Source organism: Salmo trutta, chromosome 6 (assembly GCF_901001165.1).
Source record: "Salmo trutta chromosome 6, fSalTru1.1, whole genome shotgun sequence".
Taxonomy (NCBI): Eukaryota; Metazoa; Chordata; class Actinopteri; order Salmoniformes; family Salmonidae; genus Salmo; species Salmo trutta.
The window spans coordinates 8,136,144-8,159,149 of NC_042962.1; the positions used below are offsets into that span (position 1 = coordinate 8,136,144).

Here is a 23,006-nt window from a genome sequence, read left to right on the forward strand (position 1 = left end):
ACCTCATGGCTAGTGCGAGGAGCGGGAACAGGCTGAGTAGGACTAGGCTGACTCACTGGAAGCTTGATGCGTGGTGCTGGTACTGGACGTGCCAGACTAGGGGTTCGCACTTCCGGGTCAGCACGAGAGGCAGGAACTGGAAATACTGGGCCATGGAGATGCACAGGCGGTCTTGATCGCACCTCCTGCACAACCCGTCCTGGCTGGATGGAACTAGTAGCCCTGTACGAGCGGGGTGCTGGTACAGGGCGAACTGGACTGTGCAGGGGCCTGATGGTTGCCGTGCGTAGAGCGGGCGTAGGGTAGCCTGGTCCTAGGAGGCGCAAAAAAATTATTCGGGGTGCCTCTCCGACTTAAACGCCAGTCGTGTTCCCCTGTAGCGTTCCCGGTCTTCGCTTCACTTTCTCCATGGACCCTCTCCGGCCATAATTTCCTCCCATGTCCATTTCTCCCATTGGTCCAACTCAAATTCCCTTTTCTCCTTCCTCCGCTGCTTGGTGTTTTTGTGGTGGGTAGTTCTGTCACGGGTGTCGTTGGGTAGAGACGACCCAAACGCAGCAGGAATGTGGATGCTCATCTTGATTATTTATTAAATAAAGTGAACAACAAAAACGAAGAATGACAGAAGACAGTTTAACAGGCTAAAGTAACAGCAGTGCTAAAGGTAACTACCCACAAAATCCCCAGGTGAAAACAAGCATCTAATATATGACTCCCAATCAGAAACAACGACATACAGCTGTTCCTGATCGGGAGCCACACAAACCACACAGAAATAGACAGACTAGAAAACCAACACTGGAACATATACTCAAACCCCAGACTACATAAACCAAACACCCCTTTAATAATATACACAACCCCAACCATACAAAACAAATACCCTTCTGCCACGTCCTGACCAAATGATAATACAATTACTCCCTCTGCTGGTCAGGACGTGACAGCACAGCTGAAAACTGTTGTCCTGATTAAAGAAGCAATAAAACTGGCCTTCTTTAGACTAGTTCAGTTTCTGGAGCATCAGCATTTGTGGGTTTGATTATAGGCTCAAAATGGCCAGAAACAGAGCTTTCTTCTGAAACTTGTCAGTCTATTCTTGTTCTGAGAAATGAAGGCTATTCCATGCAAGACATTTCCAAGAAACTGAAGATCTCATACAACGCTGTGTACTACTCCCTTCACAGAACACTTCAGTTTGCATACCGCCCCAATAGCTCCAGAGACGATGCTATCGCCATCACACTGCACACTGCCCGATCCCATCTGGACAAGAGGAATACCTATGGAAGAACTCAGTTAATTGACTACACCTCAGTATTCAACACCATAGTACCCTCCAAGCTCATCATCAAGCTGGAGGCCCTGGGCCTCAACCCTGCCCTGTGCAATTGGGTCCTGGACTTTCTGACGGGCCGCCCCCAGGTAGTGAAGGTAGGAAACAACATCTCCACTTCGCTGACTTTCAACACTGGGGCCCCACAAGGGTGCGTGCTCAGGCCCCTCCTGTACTCCCTGTTCACCCACGACTGCGTGGCCATGCACGCCTCCAACTCAATCATCATGTTTGCAGACGACACAAGAGTAGTAGGCTTGATTACTAACAATGATGAGACAGCCTACAGGGAGGAGGTGAGGGCACTCGGAGTGTGGTGTCAGGAAAACAACCTCTCACTCAACGTCAACAAAACAAAGGAGATGATCGTGGACTTCAGGAAACAGCAGAAGGAGCACCCCCTCCAGGAGAGGAGAAGGTGGAAAGTTCCTCGGCGTAGACATCACAGACAAACTGAAATGGTCCTCCACACAGACAGTGTGGTGAAGAAGGCGCAACAGCGCCTCTTCAACCTCAGGAGGCAGAAGAAATGTGGCTTGTCACGCAAAACCATGACAAACTTTAATAGATGCACAAACGAGAGCATCCTGTCGGTCTGTATCACCACCTGGTATGGCAACTGCACCGTCCTCAACCGCAAGGCTCTCCAGAGTGTGGTGCGGTCTGCACAACGCATCACCAGGAGCAAACTATCTGCCCTCCATGACACCTACAGCACCCGATGACACAGGAAGGCCAAAAAGATAATCAAGAACAACAAACACCCGAGACACTGCCTGTTCACCCCGCTACCATCCAGAAGGCAAGGTCAGTACAGGTGCATCAAAGCTGGGACCGAGAGACTGAAAAACAGCTTCTATCTCAAGTCCATCAGACTGCTAAACAGCCATCACTAACACAGAGAGGCTGCTGCCCACATTGAGATCCGATCACTGGACACTTTAATAAATGGAACAATAGTCACGTTAAACAATGTCTCTAAATAATGCCACTTTAATCATGTTTACATTTCTTACATTACTCATATCACATGTATAAACTGTATTGAGACCCAATCACTGAACACTTTAATAATGTTTACATATCTTACATTACTCATATCACATGTATGAACTGTATTTTATACCATCTACTGCACCTTGCCTATGCTGCTCAGCCATCGCTCATCCATATATTTATATGTACATATTCTCATTCACCCCTTTAGATTTGTGTGTATTAGGTAGTTGTTGGGGAATTGTTAGGTTACTTGTTAGATATTACTGCACTGTCGGAACTAGAAGCACAAGCATTTCGCTACACTCGCATTAACATCTGCTAATGTGTGTGATCTGCTAATGTATGTGACCAATAACATTTGATTTGATTTTGATTTGCAGCCTTCGCTTTTACTGAAAAGCTTGAAAAGTGATTAAAAACAGCCAAAATTAGGACTGGAATAGATTCTATCCAAATGTCAAATTCTTACTGTTGTAACAATGCTACCGTGTTATTCTGCCATTTCAAACATATTTTCTGTTTGTAAAATTGCCATGTTTTATTTCTTACTTGTCAGTCAAAATCTGTATTCGGTCAAAAAAAGCAAAAAAACGTTTTGTTCCAGAGCGGTTCAACGTGTACCTGATGCCCACTCCTAACCTGGACATCTATGGGGAGTGTACGATGCAGATCACCCATGAGAACATCTACTTGTGGGATATCCACAATGCCCGCGTCAAACTGGTTATGTGGCCCCTCAACTCACTGAGGAGATACGGACGAGACTCCACCTGGTTCACCTTCGAGTCAGGAAGGTATGTGTGTGTGTGTGTGTGTGTGTGTGTGTGTGTGTGTGTGTGTGTGTGTGTGTGTGTGTGTGTGTGTGTGTGTGTGTGTGTGTGTGTGTGTGTGTGTGTGTGTGTGAGAGAGAATCCATCTGGTTCACCTATGAGGCAGAAAGGTGCGGTCACAGTGACACACAGTCACCTGCCTGCGTATCTGTTTCAAAGGAGTCTCATTCACATGTCTCCTGGATCTGACCCTAACCCCTTCACATGTCTGTTGGATCTGACCCTAACCCCTTCACATGTCTCCTGGATCTGACCCTAACCCCTTCACATGTCTGTTGGATCTGACCCTAACCCCTTCACTTGTCTGTTGGATCCGACCATAACCCATTCACATGTCTCTTGGATCTGACCCTAACCCCTTCACATGTCTCCTGGATCTGACCCTAACCCCTTCACATGTCTCTTGGATCTGACCCTAACCCCTTCACATGTCTCTTGGATCTGACCCTAACCCCTTCACATGTCTCTTGGATCTGACCCTAACCCATTCACATGTCTCCTGGATCTGACCCTAATCCCTTCACATGTCTCCTGGATCTGACCCTAACTCTAACCCCTTCCCATGTCTCTTGGATCTGACCCTAACCCCTTCACATGGCTCTTGGATATGACCCTAACTCTAACCCCTTCACATGTCTCTTGGATCTGACCCTAACCCCTTCACATGTCTCTTGGATCTGACCATAACCCATTCACATGTCTCTTGGATCTGACCATAACCCATTCACATGTCTCTTGGATCTGACCCTAACCCCTTCACATGTCTCTTGGATCTGACCCTAACCCCTTCACATGTCTCTTGGATCTGACCCTAACCCCTTCACATGTCTCTTGGATCTGACCATAACCCATTCACATGTCTCTTGGATCTGACCATAACCCATTCACATGTCTCTTGGATCTGACCCTAACCCATTCACATGTCTCTTGGATCTGACCTTAACCCCTTCACATGTCTCTTGGATCTGACCCTAATCCCTTCACATGTCTCTTGGATCTGACCCTAATCCCTTCACATGTCTCTTGGATCTGAACCTAACCCCTTCACATGTATCTTGGATCTGACCCTAACCCATTCATATTTCTCTTGGATCAGACCCTAACTCTAACTCCTTCACATGTCTCTTGGATCTGACCCTAACCCCTTCACATGTCTCTTGGATCTGACCCTAACCCCTTCACATGTCTCTTGGATCTGACCCTAACCCCTTCACATGTCTCTTGGATCTGACCCTAATCCCTTCACATGTCTCTTGGATCTGACCCTAACCCTAACCCCTTCACATGTCTCTTGGATCTGACCCTAATCCCTTCACATGTCTCTTGGATCTGACCCTAATCCCTTCACATGTCTCTTGGATCTGACCCTAACCCTAGCCGTTCACATGTCTCTTGGATCTGACCCTAACCCCTTCACATGTCTCTTGGATCTGACCCTAACCCTAGCCGTTCACATGTCTCTTGGATCTGACCCTAACCCCTTCACATGTCTCTTGGATCTGAACCTAACCCATTCACATGTCTCTTGGATCTGACCCTAACTCTAACTCCTTCACATGTCTCTTGAATCTGACCCTAACCCCTTCACATGTCTCTTGGATCTGACCCTAACCCCTTCACATGTCTCTTGGATCTGACCCTAACCCATTCACATGTCTCTTGGATCTGACCCTAATCCCTTCACATGTCTCTTGGATCTGACCCTAACCCTAACCCCTTCACATGTCTCTTGGATCTGACCCTAATCCCTTCACATGTCTCTTGGATCTGACCCTAATCCCTTCACATGTCTCTTGGATCTGACCCTAACCCTAACCCCTTCACATGTCTCTTGGATCTAACCCTAACCCCTTCACATGTCTCTTGGATCTGACCCTAACCCTAGCCGTTCACATGTCTCTTGGATCTGACCCTAACCCCTTCACATGTCTCTTGGATCTGACCCTAACCCTAGCCGTTCACATGTCTCTTGGATCTGACCCTAACCCCTTCACATGTCTCTTGGATCTGAACCTAACCCATTCACATGTCTCTTGGATCTGACCCTAACTCTAACTCCTTCACATGTCTCTTGAATCTGACCCTAACCCCTTCACATGTCTCTTGGATCTGACCCTAACCCCTTCACATGTCTCTTGGATCTGACCCTAACCCCTTCACATGTCTCTTGGATCTGACCCTAATCCCTTCACATGTCTCTTGGATCTGACCCTAACCCTAACCCCTTCACATGTCTCTTGGATCTGACCCTAATCCCTTCACATGTCTCTTGGATCTGACCCTAATCCCATCACATGTCTCTTGGATCTGACCCTAACCCATTCATATGTCTCTTGGATCAGACCCTAACTCTAACTCCTTCACATGTCTCTTGGATCTAACCCTAACCCATTCATATGTCTCTTGGATCAGACCCTAACCCCTTCACATGTCTCCTGGATCTGGGATTGGTTTGGAAGCAGTAGAGGAAAACTGTTCCCATGGGTCCTGATAAACAACACACACACACCCATGCACACACACACATATACACACACAGAGGAAGTTTGAACAACTCTAAACATCCCAGCATATCCAAGACACACCCCTCCAGGCCACACCCTTCCAGGCCACACCCCTCCAGGAAAATCTCTCCAGGCCACACCCCTCCAGACCATACTTCTCCAAGCCACACCCCTCCAGGCCACACCCCTCCAGGCCACACCCCTCCAGGAAAATCTCTCCAGGCCACACCCCTCCAGACCTTACTTCTCCAAGCCACACCCCTCCAGGCCACACCCTTCCAGGCCACACCCCTCCAGGAAAATCTCTCCAGGCCACACCCCTCCAGACCATACTTCTCCAAGCCACACCCCTCCAGGCCACACCCTTCCAAGCCACACCCCTCCAGACCTTACTTCTCCAAGCCACACCCCTCCAGGCCACACCCTTCCAGGCCACACCCCTCCAGGAAAATCTCTCCAGGCCACACCCCTCCAGACCTTACTTCTCCAAGCCACACCCCTCCAGGCAAATCCCTCCAGGGCACACCCCTCCAGGCCACACCCCTCCAGGAAAATCTCTCCAGGCCACACCCCTCCAGGCCACACCCTTCCAGGCAAATCTCTCCAGGCCACACCCCTCCAGACCATACTTCTCCAAGCCACACCCCTCCAGGCCACACCCCTCCAGACCATACTTCTCCAAGCCACACCCCTCCAGGCAAATCCCTCCAGGCCACACCCCTCCATGCTATGAGATGCCAGGTGTATCTGCTCCTGCCTGCGTACAGTATATCTGGATCTCATTGTTTCTCTGTGTTGTAACCTGTGTGTTAGTGATGATTTATCTGTAAGAAAACTCACTCCCTCCCCCCTCTCTTTCTCTCCCCCACTCACTCATCTCTCTTTCTACCCCATCTCTCTCTCTCTCTCCCACTTCTCTCTTCCCCATCTCTCTCTCTCCCCCTTCTCTCTCTCTCTCCCACTTCTCTCTTCCCCATCTCTCTCTCTCCCCCTTCTCTCTAACCCTACACTCTCTCTAGGATGTGTGACACGGGGGAGGGTCTGTTTACGTTCCAGACGCGGGAGGGAGAGATGATGTACCAGAGAGTCCACTCAGCCACACTGTCCATCGCACAGCAACATGAGAGGATGATGGAGGAGAAGACTTCACAGGTAACACACACAACACACACAAACATAACACACACACTACACAAATCAAATCAAATGTCACAAAGTGCTGTACAGAAACCCAGCCTAAAACCCTAAACAACAAGCAATGCAGGTGTAGAAGTACGGTGGCTAGGAAAAACTCCCGAGAAAGGCCGGAACCTAGGAAGAACCCTAGAGAGGAACTAGGCTCTGAGGGGTGGCCAGTCCTCTTCTGGCTGTGCCGGGTGGAGATTATAACAGAACATGGCCAAGATGTTCAAATGTTCATAGATGACCAGCAGGGTCAAATAATAATAATCATGTATAATTACAAGCAATTCATAAGTGCCAAAGGCTTTTATTGACAATTACATGAAGTTAATTCAAAGAGTCAATATTTGCAGTGTTGACCCTTCTTTTTCAAGACGTCTGCAATCCGCCCTGGCATGCTGTCAATTAACTTCTGGGCCACATCGTGACTGATGGCAGCCCATTCTTGCATAATCAATGCTTGGAGTTTGTCAGAATTTGTGGTTTTTTGTTTGTCCACCTGCCTCTTGAGGATTGACCACAAGTTCTCAATGGGATTAAGGTCTGGGGAGTTTCCTGGCTATGGACCCAAAATATCAATGTTTTGTTCCCCGAGCCACTTAGTTATCACTTTTTCCTTATGGCAAGGTGCTCCATCATGCAGGAAAAGGCATTGTTCGTCACCAAACTGTTCCTGGATGGTTGTGAGAAGTTGCTCTCGGAGGATGTGTTGTTACCATTCTTTATTCATGGCTGTGTTCTTAGGCAAAATTGTGAGTGAGCCCACTCCCTTGGCTGAGAAGCAACCCCACACATGAACGGTCTCAGGATGCTTTACTGTTGGCATGACACAGGACTGATGGTAGTGCTCACCTTGTCTTCTCCGGACAAGCTTTTTTCCAGATGCCTCAAACAATCGGAAAGGGGATTCATCAGAGAAAATGACTTGACCCCAGTCCTCAGCAGTCCGATCCCTGTACCTTTTGCAGAATATCAGTCTGTCCCTGATGTTTTTCCTGGAGAGAAGTGGATTCTTTGCTGCCCTTCTTGACACCAGACCATCCACCAAAAGTCTTCACCTCACTGTGCGTGCAGATGGACTCACACCTGCCTGCTGCCATTCCTGAGCAAGTTCTGTACTGGTGGTGCCCTGATCCCGCAGCTGAATCAACTTTAGGATACAGTCCTGGCGCTTCCTGTACTTTCTTGGGCACCCTGAAGCCTTCTTCACAACAATTGAACCGCTCTCCTTCAAGTTCTTAATGATCCGATAAATGGTTGATTTAGGTGCAATCTTACTGGCAGCAATATCCTTGCCTGTGAAGCCCTTTTTGTGCAAAGCAATGATGACGACACGTGTTTCCTTGCAGGTAACTATGGTTGACAGAGGAAGAACAATGATTCCAAGCACCACCCTCCTTTTGAAGCTTCCAGTCTGTTATTCGAACTCAATCAGCATAACAGAGTGATCTCCAGCCTTGTCCTCGTCAACACTCACACCTGTGTTAACGAGAGAATCACTGACATGATGTCAACTGGTCCTTTTGTGGCAGGACTGAAATGCTGTGGAAATGCTTTTAGGGGATTCAGTTCATTTGCATGGCAAAGAGGGACTTTGCAGTTAATTGCAATTAATCTGATCACTCTTCATAACATTCTGGATTATATGCAAATTGCCATCATCCAAACTGAGGAAGCAGACTTTGTGAAAATTAATGTTTGTGTCATGCTCAAAACTTTTGGCCACGACTGTACACACACAACACACACATACAATACACACACACACACACTACACACAAACACACACACACACAATATACACAACACACACACAACACAACACACACGCACCACACACACACACGCACACACACTACACACACACACAACACACACATACAATACACCCACACACACTCCCCACAGACACACACACACACACACACCAGACAAACACAACACACACACACACGAGACACACACACACAACACACACACTCAATACACACACATAACAGACACACACGCCACACACACTACACACACACACAAACACACACACACACTTACCACACACACACACACACACAGTACACACATTTACACAATACATACACTACACACACACACACATACACACATCTACACACACACATTCAACACCCACAACACACACACACAACACACACTACACACACACACAATACACACTACACACACTACAGACACACAATACACAATACACAACACACATGCACAATACACACATATGCACACACACTAAAGAAACACACCACACACACACAATACACACTACACACACACAATACACAACACACATAGACAAATCACACATATGCACACACACTACAAACACACACACACTACATACATATACACACAAAACACACACACAACACACACACTACACAACACACACATACAATACACCCACACACACTCTTGACAGACACACACACCACACACACACACCCACACACACAACAGACAAACACAACACACACACACACACAAGAGACACACACACACACACAAAACACACACAACACACACATTCAATACACACTCACAACAGACACACACAAACACACAGCTTACACATAGCATACACACACACATCTACACACACACACACAAGACACACACACACACAATACACATTACACACTACAGACACACAATACACAACACACATGCACAATACACACATATGCACACACACTACAGAAACACACCACACACACTACACACACACACACAACACACACTACACACACACAGACAATACACACATATGCACACACACTACACACACTAAACAGACATTGAGTTCCAAAAGTATTCAGACAGTTTTTGTTGTTGTTTAGGTTCTGTACTCCAGTACTTGTTTAGGTTCTGTACTCCAGCACTTGTTTAGGTTCTGTACTCCAGTACTTGTTTAGGTTCTGTACTCCAGTACTTGTTTAGGTTCTGTACTCCAGCAGTTGTTTAGGTTCTGTACTCCAGCACTTGTTTAGGTTCTGTACTCCAGCACTTGTTTAGGTTCTGTACTCCAGCACTTGTTTAGGTTCTGTACTCCAGCACTTGTTTAGGTTCTGTACTCCAGCACTTGTTTAGGTTCTGTACTCCAGTACTTGTTTAGGTTCTGTACTCCAGCACTTGTTTAGGTTCTGTACTCCAGTACTTGTTTAGGTTCTGTACTCCAGCACTTGTTTAGGTTCTGTACTCCAGTACTTGTTTAGGTTCTGTACTCCAGCACTTGTTTAGGTTCTGTACTCCAGTACTTGTTTAGGTTCTGTACTCCAGCACTTGTTTAGGTTCTGTACTCCAGTACTTGTTTAGGTTCTGTACTCCAGCACTTGTTTAGGTTCTGTACTCCAGCACTTGTTTAGGTTCTGTACTCCAGTACTTGTTTAGGTTCTGTACTCCAGCACTTGTTTAGGTTCTGTACTCCAGCACTTGTTTAGGTTCTGTACTCCAGCACTTGTTTAGGTTCTGTACTCCAGTACTTGTTTAGGTTCTGTACTCCAGCACTTGTTTAGGTTCTGTACTCCAGCACTTGTTTAGGTTCTGTACTCCAGCACTTGTTTAGGTTCTGTACTCCAGTACTTGTTTAGGTTCTGTACTCCAGCACTTGTTTAGGTTCTGTACTCCAGTACTTGTTTAGGTTCTGTACTCCAGCACTTGTTTAGGTTCTGTACTCCAGTACTTGTTTAGGTTCTGTACTCCAGTACTTGTTTAGGTTCTGTACTCCAGGACTTGTTTAGGTTCTGTACTCCAGCACTTGTTTAGGTTCTGTACTCCAGGACTTGTTTAGGTTCTGTACTCCAGCACTTGTTTAGGTGCTGTACTCCAGCACTTGTTTAGGTTCTGTACTCCAGCACTTGTTTAGGTTCTGTACTCCAGTACTTGTTTAGGTTCTGTACTCCAGTACTTGTTTAGGTGCTGTACTCCAGCACTTGTTTAGGTTCTGTACTCCAGCACTTGTTTAGGTTCTGTACTCCAGTACTTGTTTAGGTTCTGTACTCCAGCACTTGTTTAGGTTCTGTACTCCAGCACTTGTTTAGGTTCTGTACTCCAGCACTTGTTTAGGTTCTGTACTCCAGTACTTGTTTAGGTTCTGTACTCCAGCACTTGTTTAGGTTCTGTACTCCAGCACTTGTTTAGGTTCTGTACTCCAGCACTTGTTTAGGTTCTGTACTCCAGCACTTGTTTAGGTTCTGTACTCCAGCACTTGTTTAGGTTCTGTACTCCAGTACTTGTTTAGGTTCTGTACTCCAGCACTTGTTTAGGTTCTGTACTCCAGTACTTGTTTAGGTTCTGTACTCCAGGACTTGTTTAGGTTCTGTACTCCAGCACTTGTTTAGGTTCTGTACTCCAGCACTTGTTTAGGTTCTGTACTCCAGGACTTGTTTAGGTTCTGTACTCCAGCACTTGTTTAGGTGCTGTACTCCAGCACTTGTTTAGGTTCTGTACTCCAGTACTTGTTTAGGTTCTGTACTCCAGTACTTGTTTAGGTTCTGTACTCCAGTACTTGTTTAGGTTCTGTACTCCAGCACTTGTTTAGGTTCTGTGCTCCAGCACTTGTTTAGGTTCTGTACTCCAGTACTTGTTTAGGTTCTGTACTCCAGTACTTGTTTAGGTTCTGTACTCCAGTACTTGTTTAGGTTCTGTACTCCAGCACTTGTTTAGGTTCTGTACTCCAGGACTTGTTTAGGTTCTGTACTCCAGCACTTGTTTAGGTTCTGTACTCCAGTACTTGTTTAGGTTCTGTACTCCAGCACTTGTTTAGGTTCTGTACTCCAGCACTTGTTTAGGTTCTGTACTCCAGTACTTGTTTAGGTTCTGTACTCCAGTACTTGTTTAGGTTCTGTACTCCAGCACTTGTTTAGGTTCTGTACTCCAGCACTTGTTTAGGTTCTGTACTCCAGTACTTGTTTAGGTTCTGTACTCCAGCACTTGTTTAGGTTCTGTACTCCAGCACTTGTTTAGGTTCTGTACTCCAGCACTTGTTTAGGTTCTGTACTCCAGTACTTGTTTAGGTTCTGTACTCCAGGACTTGTTTAGGTTCTGTACTCCAGCACTTGTTTAGGTTCTGTACTCCAGCACTTGTTTAGGTTCTGTACTCCAGCACTTGTTTAGGTTCTGTATTCCAGCACTTGTTTAGGTTCTGTACTCCAGCACTTGTTTAGGTTCTGTACTCCAGCACTTGTTTAGGTTCTGTACTCCAGCACTTGTTTAGGTTCTGTACTCCAGCACTTGTTTAGGTTCTGTACTCCAGGACTTGTTTAGGTTCTGTACTCCAGCACTTGTTTAGGTTCTGTACTCCAGTACTTGTTTAGGTTCTGTACTCCAGTACTTGTTTAGGTTCTGTACTCCAGTACTTGTTTAGGTTCTGTACTCCAGCACTTTGGATTTGAAATGATACAATACCTATAAATTACAGCACTTTTTGTACATAGTCCCCCCCATTTATAGTGACAAATGCACTTATATGTGTATTAAAGTAGTCAAAAGTTTAGTATTTTGTCCCATATTTATAGCACGCAATGATTACATTAAGCTTGTGACTCTACAAACTTGTTGGATGCATTTGTTGTTTGTTTTGGTTGTGTTTGAGATTATTTGGTCCCTAACAGAAATTAATGGTAAACAATGTATTGTGTCATTTTAAAGTCACTTTTATTGTAAATCACAATAGAGTATGTTTCTAAACACTTCTACATTAATGTGGATGATACCATGATTACAGATAGTCCTGAATGAATTGTGAATAATGATGAGTGAGAAAGTTACAGATGCCCAAATATCATATCCCCAAGACATGCTAACCTCTCACCATTACAATAACAGGGGAGGTTAGCATTTTTGGGGGGGTATGATATTTGTGCCTGTAACTTTCTCACTCTGTAACTGTCCCTTGAGGTGACTAAACCCAGAGATAACATTTGGAGCCCAAATTGCACCCTATTCCCTATATAGTGCACTATTTTTGACCAAAATCTGTACACTTTCTTGAAAATTGGGTGCCATTTTGGACACATATCCACGTACTGAAGAAGATGTTGTTGTCTCTGTTTCAGACCCACTCCAACCAGACAACGTTAACCAAGTCCATCTCCCTGCCTCGCAGTGCCTACTGGCATCACATAATGCGTCAGAACAGTGTTGGAGACATCTACAGCTACCAAGGTACGCACAAGCTAGTCAAATCAAATCAAATGTATTTATTAATCCCTTCTTACATCAGCTGATGTCACAAAGTGCTGTACAAAAACCCAGCCTAAAACCCCAAACAGCAAGCAATGCAGATGTAGAAGCACGGTGGCTGGGAAAAACTCCCGAGAAAGGCCGGAACCTAGGAAGAACCCTAGAGAGGAACCAGGCTCTGAAGGGTGGCCAGTCCTCTTCTGGCTGTGCCGGGTGGAGATTATAACAGAACATGGCCAAGATGTTCAAATGTTCATAGATGATGAGCAGGGTCAAATAATAATAATCACAGTGGTTGTAGAGGGAGCAACAGGTCAGCACCTCAGGAGTAAATGTCAGTTGACTTTTCATAGCCGATCATTCAGAGTATCTCAACTGCTCCTGCTGTCTTTAGAGAGTTGAAAACAGCACCCATAGCCGAAGGCAGAACAGTTGAAACTGGAGCAGCAGCACGGCAGGTGGACTGGGGATAGCAAGGAGTCATCAGGCCAGGTAGTCCTGAGGCATGGTCCTACGGCTCAGGTCCTCCGAGAGAGAGAGAGAAAGAAAGAAAGAATTAGAGAGAGCATACTTAAATTCACACAGGACACTGGATAAGACAGGAGAAATACTCCAGATATAACAGACTGACCCTAGCCCCCCGACACATAAACTACTGCAGCATAAATACTGGAGGCTGAGACAGTAGGGGTCAGGAGACATTGTGGCCCCGTCCAACGATACCCCCGGACATGGCCAAACAGGCAGGATATAACTCCACCCACTTTGCCAAAGCACAGCACCCACACCAATAGAGGGATATCTTCAACCAACAACTTACTATCCTGAGAAAAGGCAGAGTATAGCCCACGAAGATCTCCCCCACGGCACAAACCGAAGGGGGGTTGCGCCAACTTGGACAGGAAGATCATGTCAGTGACTCAACCCACTCAAGTGACGCACCCCTCCAAGGGACGTCATGGAAGAGCACCAGTAAGCCAGTGGCTCAGCCCCCGTAATAGGGTTTGAGGCAGAGAATCCCAGTGGAGAGAGGGGAACCAGCCAGGCAGAGACAGCAAGGGCGGTTCGTTGCTCCAGTGCCTTTCTGTTCACCTTTACACTCCTGGGCCAGACTGCACTCAATCATAGGACCTACTGAAGAGATGTGTCTTCAGTAAAGACTTAAAAGTTGAGACCGAGTCTGCATCTCTCACATGGATAAGCAGACCATTCCATAAAAATGTTGCTCTATAGGAGAAAGCCCTGCCTCCAGTTGTTTGCTTAGAGATACTAGGGACAGTAAGGAGGCCTGCGTCTTGTGACCGTAGCGTACTTGTAGGTATGTACGGCAGGACCAAATCAGAAAGATAGGTAGGAGCAAGCCCATGTAATGCTTTGCAGGTTAGCAGTAAAACCTTGAAATCAGCCATAGCCTTAACAGGAAACCACTGTAGAGAGGCTAGCACTGGAGCAATAAAATATATTTTTTTGGTTCTAGTCAAGATTCTAGTAGCTGTGTTTAGCACTAATTGAAGTTTACTACCAAGGTACGTAAAAATGACCAAGGTAAGTACAAGCTACCTAGGTACACACAAGCTACCAAGGTACGTACAAGCTACCAAGGTAAATACAAGCTACACACAAGCTACCAAGGTACACACAAGCTACCAAGGTACGCACAAGCTACCAAGGTAAATAAAAGCTAACCTAGGTACACACAAGCTACCAAGGTAAGTACAAGCTACCTAGGTACACACAAGCAACCAAGGTACACACAAGCTACCAAGGTAAATAAAAGCTAACCTAGGTACACACAAGCTACCAAGATACGTACAAACTACCAAGGTACACACAAGCAACCAAGGTACGCACAGCAGAGCTCAGCTAGACAGCTCAACAGAAAATATTAGGTGAACGTGCGTACACACACGCGCGCACGCACGCACTACCAGTTGCCAGTAGTATTCTATACCCGTGTAGTTCAACATCCTCTTGGATGACTCTATGCACATAACATGAGATCACTAAACACAGACGCATATCTACACACACACATATCTACACACGCATATCTACACACACATATCTACACACATATCTACACACGCATACCTACACACACATATCTACACACACATATCTACACACACATATCTACACACACATATCTACACACACATATCTACACACACATATCTACACAAACATACGTACACATACAAGTAAACACACAATTATTGTATCAGTGGAGTACTGGCGCATTTGGACCAGATTCCCTGGTTCTCACTTTGCCATTGATAAATCTATAATGGGATAAAGCAGTGAAATAACCGTATTGTAATGGATAACGAGGTGAGAGATGTAAGATGGAATAAATGGAACACACCAGCCCCTTGTGTTTCAGTGGGCCCATAATGATCATATAATATAGTAAGCCTATGATAACCACTTAATAACATGATTATGACTATATTAATACTGTAGATTAAAGGAAAGGTTCACCCATTTTGATTTTTGTATTGTTTTTTGTGCATCTCTGAGTGATATTCTATCGATTCCCCTGGGTCAACGTATAACGCTCTACCCAGCAGACTGTTGACCAATCGCGTTCACTTTTTCCTGCTGCGTCACGCGGTTGCTAAGCTAATTGTCACGCAATCCTTTCTCAAAGTCAGTGTAACTGTCAAGAAACATGCCTAATGTTACGATTCCAAAGCTGTACGATATTACAAATAGCAAGTTAGTTATCTCATAACCCGGGAAAGATTTGTAATGTTGTAGTTCTTGTTGACGAAATTCGTGCTAATGTTGGGTTTTTGAGGTAGCGCCCAATAGACTCCCATTCAGTCCTTGAAGGAGAGTGCTCCTTGTCCCAGAATCACCCAGAATGCACTGCGCTGACCATTGACGTAGCATGGGCAAGGTTTCCCATCTCCTGAAAACTTTATATCTGTCGTTGCGAATGTCAGACTACAGTACTCTGTGAGGCACATCGATCTGCAGGTTGAACATGGTGAGATTGTAGACTCCTAAATTGATAGTGCAGTTTGTTTAGGTGATTTTACAACTAGCTAGCTACTTCAAATGCTGATATTATCTTTGATATTATTGTGTGTAGCTAGCCAGCCAGCCCGTAAAGAGAGCATTGCATTGTGGATTTTGTAGTCAACTGAGTTGCAATACATTTCCACAACGATTTTCCATGTTGCTACCAACCTTAAAAAAACCTCTTAAGGATCCACCCCTTTTTTTCAATTTTTGTCTAAAATAACACAGCCAAATCTAACTGCCTGTAGCTCAGGCCCTGAAGCAAGGATATGCATATTATTGATACCATTTGAAAGGAAACACTTTGACGTTTGTGGAAACGTGAAAGGAATGTAGGAGAATATAACACAATATATCTGCTTAAAGATAATACAAAGAAAAAAACAACCGTTCTTTTTTGTATTTTTTTGTACCATCATCTTTGAAATGCAAGAGAAAGGCCATAATGTATTATTCCAGCCCAGGTGCAATTTAGATTTTGGCCACTAGATGGCAGCAATGTATGTGCAAAGTTTTAGACTGATCCAATTAACCATTGCATTTCTGTTCAAAATGTTGTATCAAGACTGCCCAAATGTACCTAATTTGTTTATTATTAACTTTTCATGTTCCAAATTGTGCACTCTTCTCAAACAATAGCATGGTATTCCTTCACTGTAATAACTACTGTAAATTGGACAGTGCAGTTAGATTAATAAGAATTTAAGCTTTCTGCCAATATCAGATACGTCAATGTTCTGGAAAATGTTCTTGTAACTTACAACCTCATGCTAATCGCATTAGCCTACGTTAGCTCAACCGTCCCGTGGAAGGGACACCGATCCCAAAGAAGATTTATGAAGCCAAAATGAAACATTTATTCACCAAAAATATTATTCTCACTTATTAGTGTTATTTAACCTCTAGGGGCTATGTGGGACGCAAGCGTGCCACCCCTGGTACACCCTATCAACAACAGGTGAAATATCAAGAGCGCCAAATTTGAAAACAATTAAATGTCATAATTCAAATTTCTCAAACATACAACTATCTTACACCCTTTGAAAGATAAACATCTCCTTAACACTGAAAATTAAAGGAATGTGTGGTTTTGGGTGGATTTTTCCTTTAACTGAGTATGTGCTGATTTGGGTGTGAGTGGATGTGAGAGAACCTGTGGACCAGACTAGCCGCCCTGTGGACCAGACTAGTCCCCTGTGGACCAGACTAGTCCCCTGTGGACCAGACTAGCCATCCTGTGGACCAGACTAGCCACCCTATGGACCAGACTAGCCCCCTGTGGACCAGACTAGCCGTCCTGTGGACCAGACTAGCCACCCTGTGGACCAGACTAGTCCCCTGTGGACCAGACTAGCCCCCTGTGGACCAGACTAGTCCCCTGTGGACCAGACTAGTCCCCTGTGGACCAGACTAATCCCCTGTGGACCAGACTAGTCCCCTTTGGACCAGACTAGTCCCCTGTGGACCAGACTAGCGCCCTGTGGACCAGACTAGCCCCCTGTGGACCAGACTAGCCGTCCTGTGGACCAGACTAGCCGCCCTGTGGACTAGACTAGCCCCCTGTGGACCAGACTAGTCCCCTGTGGACCAGACTAGCCCCCTGTGGACCAGACTAGCCGTCCTGTGGACCAGACTAGCCACCCTGTGGACCAGACTAGCCCCCTGTGGACCAGACTAGCCCCCTGTGGACCAGACTAGCCGTCCTGTGGACCAGACTAGCCACCCTGTGGACCAGACTAATCCCCTGTGGACCAGACTAGCCCCCTGTGGACCAGACTAGTCCCCTGTGGACCAGACTAATCCCCTGTGGACCAGACTAGCCCCCTGTGGACCAGACTAGCCGTCCTGTGGACCAGACTAGCCACCCTGTGGACCAGACTAGCCCCCTGTGGACCAGACTAGCCCCCTGTGGACCAGACTAGCCATCCTGTGGACCAGACTAGCCACCCTGTGGACCAGACTAGCCACCCTGTGGACCAGACTAGCCCCCTGTGGACCAGACTAGTCCCCTGTGGACCAGACTAATCCCCTGTGGACCAGACTAGTCCCCTTTGGACCAGACTAGTCCCCTGTGGACCAGACTAGTGCCCTGTGGACCAGACGAATCCCCTGTGAACCAGACTAGCCCCCTGTGGACCAGACTAGCCCTCCATGAACCAGACTAGTCCCCTGTGGACCAGACTAATCCCCCCGGGACCAGACTAGCCACCCTGTGGACCAGACTAGACCCCTGACTGGGTGAATCCAGTTGAAAGCTGTGATCCCTAATTGATGTCACCTGTAAAATGTACTTCAATCAGTGTAGATGAAGGGGAGGAGACAGGTTAAAGAAGGATGTTTAAGCCTTGAGACAATTGAGACATGGATTGTGCATGTGTGCCATTCAGAGGGTGAATGGGAAAGACCAAATATTTAAGTGCCTTTGAACGGGGTATGGTAGTAGGTGCCAGGCACACTGGTTTGTGTCAAGAACTGCAACGCTGCTGGGTTTTTCACACTCAACAGTTTCCCGTGTGTATCAAGAATGGTCCACCACCCAAAGAACATCCAGCCAACTTGACACAACTGTGGAAAGCATTGGAGTCAACATGGGCCAGCATCCCTGTAGAACTCTTTCGCCACCTTGTGGAGTCCATGCCCCGACGAATTGAGGGGGTGAAGGGGGGGTGCAACTCAATATTATTAATGTATTAATGTTTTGTACACTCAGTGTATAATAACAATACAGTTAGTATTTTAATACTGAATATGGTCTGATTTGGGTGTGAGTGGAAAGTGTTGGACTAGCCCCCTGTGTGTCACTGTGCCGTGATGATTTTGCAATCAGCATGCTCAATTGGCTGAGTTGTGTTAATTACCCACAAGCACCCTGGAATAATGAAGGAACACTTCTTCTTGTCCCATCCAGCTCTGTTGTTTCGCTATATGTTTATTTCTTTATTTTTACTCTCTCATTCAGTTAATCAGAAAACCAGAAGTAAATTAGTTGCTTTATTTATGTGTGTGAAAGTTTTTGTTTCGATTAGACTTTGTCACTGGGGGGAAATGTCAGAGACTTTATGAATAGTTTGGTTTGCTTGGAAATAAAATGGGTATAGGTAAGGTAGCAGGGGTAACTGTATGAATAGAATCCATACACTTATTTGAACCCTTTCAGTAAAGGTTAGCTACACACGGCATTAATGCACCTTTACGTGTAGATCCAGTTTTGAGTGTTCATATCAAAAGTGACAGGTTGACACTACTGTATAATATAATCTCATAATTGAAGAACACAAAGTGGCATTTGTAATATTTTGAGATGGTACATTTCGCTCAATATTCCATGTTTTGGTGACATGTGCAAAGCATATATGATAGCTCAAAACCATGTTTCATCTTCAATTAAAGCTTTTGTTATTTCTGTTTTCTCTGATATACTTGACACTTTAATCAGTAAATATATAGAAAACAACTTCCCCTTAGTCAAAGAAGATAGCAGTTACAGTTCCTCTCTACGTAAAAGTCTTAGCAATAACCATGAGACAGAATGACTGGCTTTTGATATCCTCACTAACGCTCCAGCATACTTTTTAATAGTATGGAGATTTTGCAAGAGGATAATGGTGCTCTGTGTTTTCCACTGAGAGATTGTTGATGCATAGAAATAATATGTACACTTTAAAGTTTTAAAGGCAAGAGAAAAACACACGCCCCAACAACTGCCTGAAACGCCCCAACGACTGTCTGAAACGCCCCAACGACTGTCTGAAACGCCCCAACGACTGTCTGAAACGCCCCAACGACTGTCTGAAACGCCCCAACGACTGTCTGAAACGCCCCAACGACTGTCTGAAATGCCCCAAAGACTGTCTGAAACGCCCCAACGACTGTCTGAAATGCCCCAAAGACTGTCTGAAACTCCGCAACGACTGTCTGAAACGCCCCAACGACTGTCTGAAACGCCCCAAAACGCCCCAACGTCTGTCTGAAACGCCCCAGCGACTGTCTGAAACGCCCCAGCGACTGTCTGAAACGCCCCAGCGACTGTCTGAAACGCCCCAGCGACTGTCTGAAAAGCCCCAACGACTGTCTGAAACGCCCCAAAGACTGTCTGAAACGCCCCAAAGACTGTCTGAAACGCCCCAAAACGCCCCAACGACTGTCTAAAATGCCGAAAAATGCCCCAACGATTGTCTGAAACGCCCAAACGATTGTCTGAAATACCCCAGCGACTGTCTGAAACGCCCCAAAAACTGTCTGAAATGCCCCAACGATTATCTGAAACGCCTCAACGACTGTCTGAAACGCCCCAACGACTGTCTGAAATGCCCCAACGACTGTCTGAAACGCCCCAACAACTGTCTGAAACGCCCCAACGACTGTCTGAAACGCCCCAACGACTGTCTGAAACGCCCCAACGACTGTCTGAAATGCCCCAACGACTGTCTGAAATGCCCAAACGATTGTCTGAAATACCCCAGCGACTGTCTGAAACGCCCCAAAAACTGTCTGAAATGCCCCAACGATTATCTGAAACGCCTCAACGACTGTCTGAAACGCCCCAACGACTGTCTGAAATGCCCCAACGACTGTCTGAAACGCCCCAACGACTGTCTGAAATGCCCCAACGATTATCTGAAACGCCTCAACGACTGTCTGAAACGCCCCAACGACTGTCTGAAATGCCCCAACGACTGTCTGAAACGCCCCAACGACTGTCTGAAACGCCCCAACGACTGTCTGAAACGCCCCAGCGACTGTCTGAAACGCCCCAACGACTGTTTGAAATGCCCAAAAACGCCCCAACGACTGTCTGAAAAACCCCAATGACTGTCTGAAATGCCCAAAAACTCCCCAACGACTGTCTGAAATGCCCAAAAACTCCCCAACGACTGTCTGAAACGGCCCAACGACTGTCTGAAACGCCCCAACGACTGTCTGAAACACCCCAAAGACAGCAATTGGAAGGGAATGGCTGGTTTAACTGGTTGTCTTCTCTCTATCCTCCTCCCTCTCTACTTCTCTCTCCCTGGTGCTTGCCTCCCTCTCTCTCTTCCCCAGCCTCTCTCTTTGTCTATCTGTCTTTCTCTCCTTTTCTGCCTCTCCCGTACACACTCTCCTTCTCTCTCCCTCTCTGCAACGCGAAGTGTTCAACAGTTATCAGCCTATCTGCAGCAGCATTAGCAATTCTAATAGCAGTGTTCTGATTTGATCCTTTCAGAGTGATGAAAGGGATTTTTACTCAAAGGAGGATAGGAAGTCTGTAAGGACAAGGCATGAGGATAGGAGAGAGAATATGATGATAGAACTATCTCTGTTGCAACAGGCATAGATTAAATACGGGATAACTTGCAGATAATACATGTACTGTACAATTGGGATGTCTTATGCAGCACTATCTCATCCCCAGCCGCCTCTCTCTCTCTCTCTGTGGGAAGCAATTGAGCCTTAGTTATGAGGTTAGTACAATGCATATATTGGTTTTGAAGGAGACAGAGTAGACTAGTCTCATCTATGTTGGTTTAAGGAGAGACAGTAGACTAGTCTCATCTATATTGGTTTAAGTAGAGAGCGTAGACTAGTCTCATCTATATTGGTTTAAGTAGAGAGAGTAGACTAGTCTCATCTATGTTGGTTTAAGGAGAGACAGTAGACTAGTCTCATCTATATTGGTTTAAGTAGAGAGAGTAGACTAGTCTCATCTATATTGGTTTAAGTAGAGAGAGTAGACTAGTCTCATCTATGTTGGTTTAAGGAGAGACAGTAGACTAGTCTCATCTATATTGGTTTAAGTAGAGAGAGTAGACTAGTCTCATCTATATTGGTTTAAGTAGAGAGAGTAGACTAGTCTCATCTATATTGGTTTAAGTAGAGAGAGTAGACTAGTCTCATCTATATTGGTTTAAGGAGACAGTCTAGTCTTATAGCAGCACAGTCTTTTGGGAAGGTACCTAGTAGCTGTCACCGGTGTAACTAGGAGGCCAGCAGGGGACGACCAGGTACAGAAGGGTTGTGTGTGTGTTTTTTCTGTTAATGGAGGAATGCTTCTGTATCTCTCTCTCTCTCTCTCTGTGTCCCCTTGTCCTCCCTGTGCACCATCCCATCACCCCAGCAGCTGCCACCCCACCACCACACCAACCCAGCAGCTGCCACCAGGCCAGATAGGATGACATGACCTTCCCTTGTAATGAAAAGGCTCTGACAAATCACAGTCTGTTTCTCACTGGGGGAGAGTAAGGGAGGTGGGGGGGGGGGCTGCTGCAGTCCATTGTGTGTGTGTGTGTGTGTGCTATGCTCCACACGGGGTATTTTCGTCCAGAGCTTGGATCTTGACAAACCCACCCACACAAACCCACCCACTCCCTCAGTCACACAAACCCACCCGCGCCCTCAGTCACACAAACCCACCCGCGCCCTCAGTCACACAAACCCACCCACGCCCTCAGTCACACAAACCCACCAACGCCCTCAGTCACACAAACCCACCCACGCCCTCAGTCACACAAACCCACCCACGCCCTCAGTCACACAAACCCACCCACTCCCTCAGTCACACAAACCCACCCGCGCCCTCAGTCACACAAACCCACCCGCGCCCTCAGTCACACAAACCCACCCGCGCCCTCAGTCACACAAACCCACCCACGCCCTCAGTCACACAAACCCACCAACGCCCTCAGTCACACAAACCCACCGACGCCCTCAGTCACACAAACCCACCCACGCCCTCAGTCACACAAACCCACCCACGCCCTCAGTCACACAAACCCTGCTGTTTATGGTCCAGCAGATGAACAGATCCGTTGTATTTTCTCACTTTGAGCTGGACTGTCACTTTCCAGCCTACATTGCGGTGGGTAGAGAAAGGGATTCCCTTGGCAGAGACAGAAGAGAGGGCTGTGGTTGGCTGCACTCCAGCTGTTTCACAAATCT

General features: G+C 46.2%; 1 protein-coding gene across 1 annotated transcript in view; it reads left to right on the plus strand.

Annotated features, from left to right (window-relative positions):
- Positions 1-23,006, plus strand: part of LOC115195369 (docking protein 6-like) — a 114,275-nt gene that overhangs the window by 86,395 nt on the left and 4,874 nt on the right. The window contains exons 5-7 of the mRNA XM_029755164.1: positions 2,940-3,129; positions 6,689-6,821; positions 12,938-13,046. Of these exons, the coding sequence (XP_029611024.1) occupies positions 2,940-3,129; positions 6,689-6,821; positions 12,938-13,046 (432 nt within the window). The remainder of the gene's footprint in view (positions 1-2,939; positions 3,130-6,688; positions 6,822-12,937; positions 13,047-23,006) is intronic.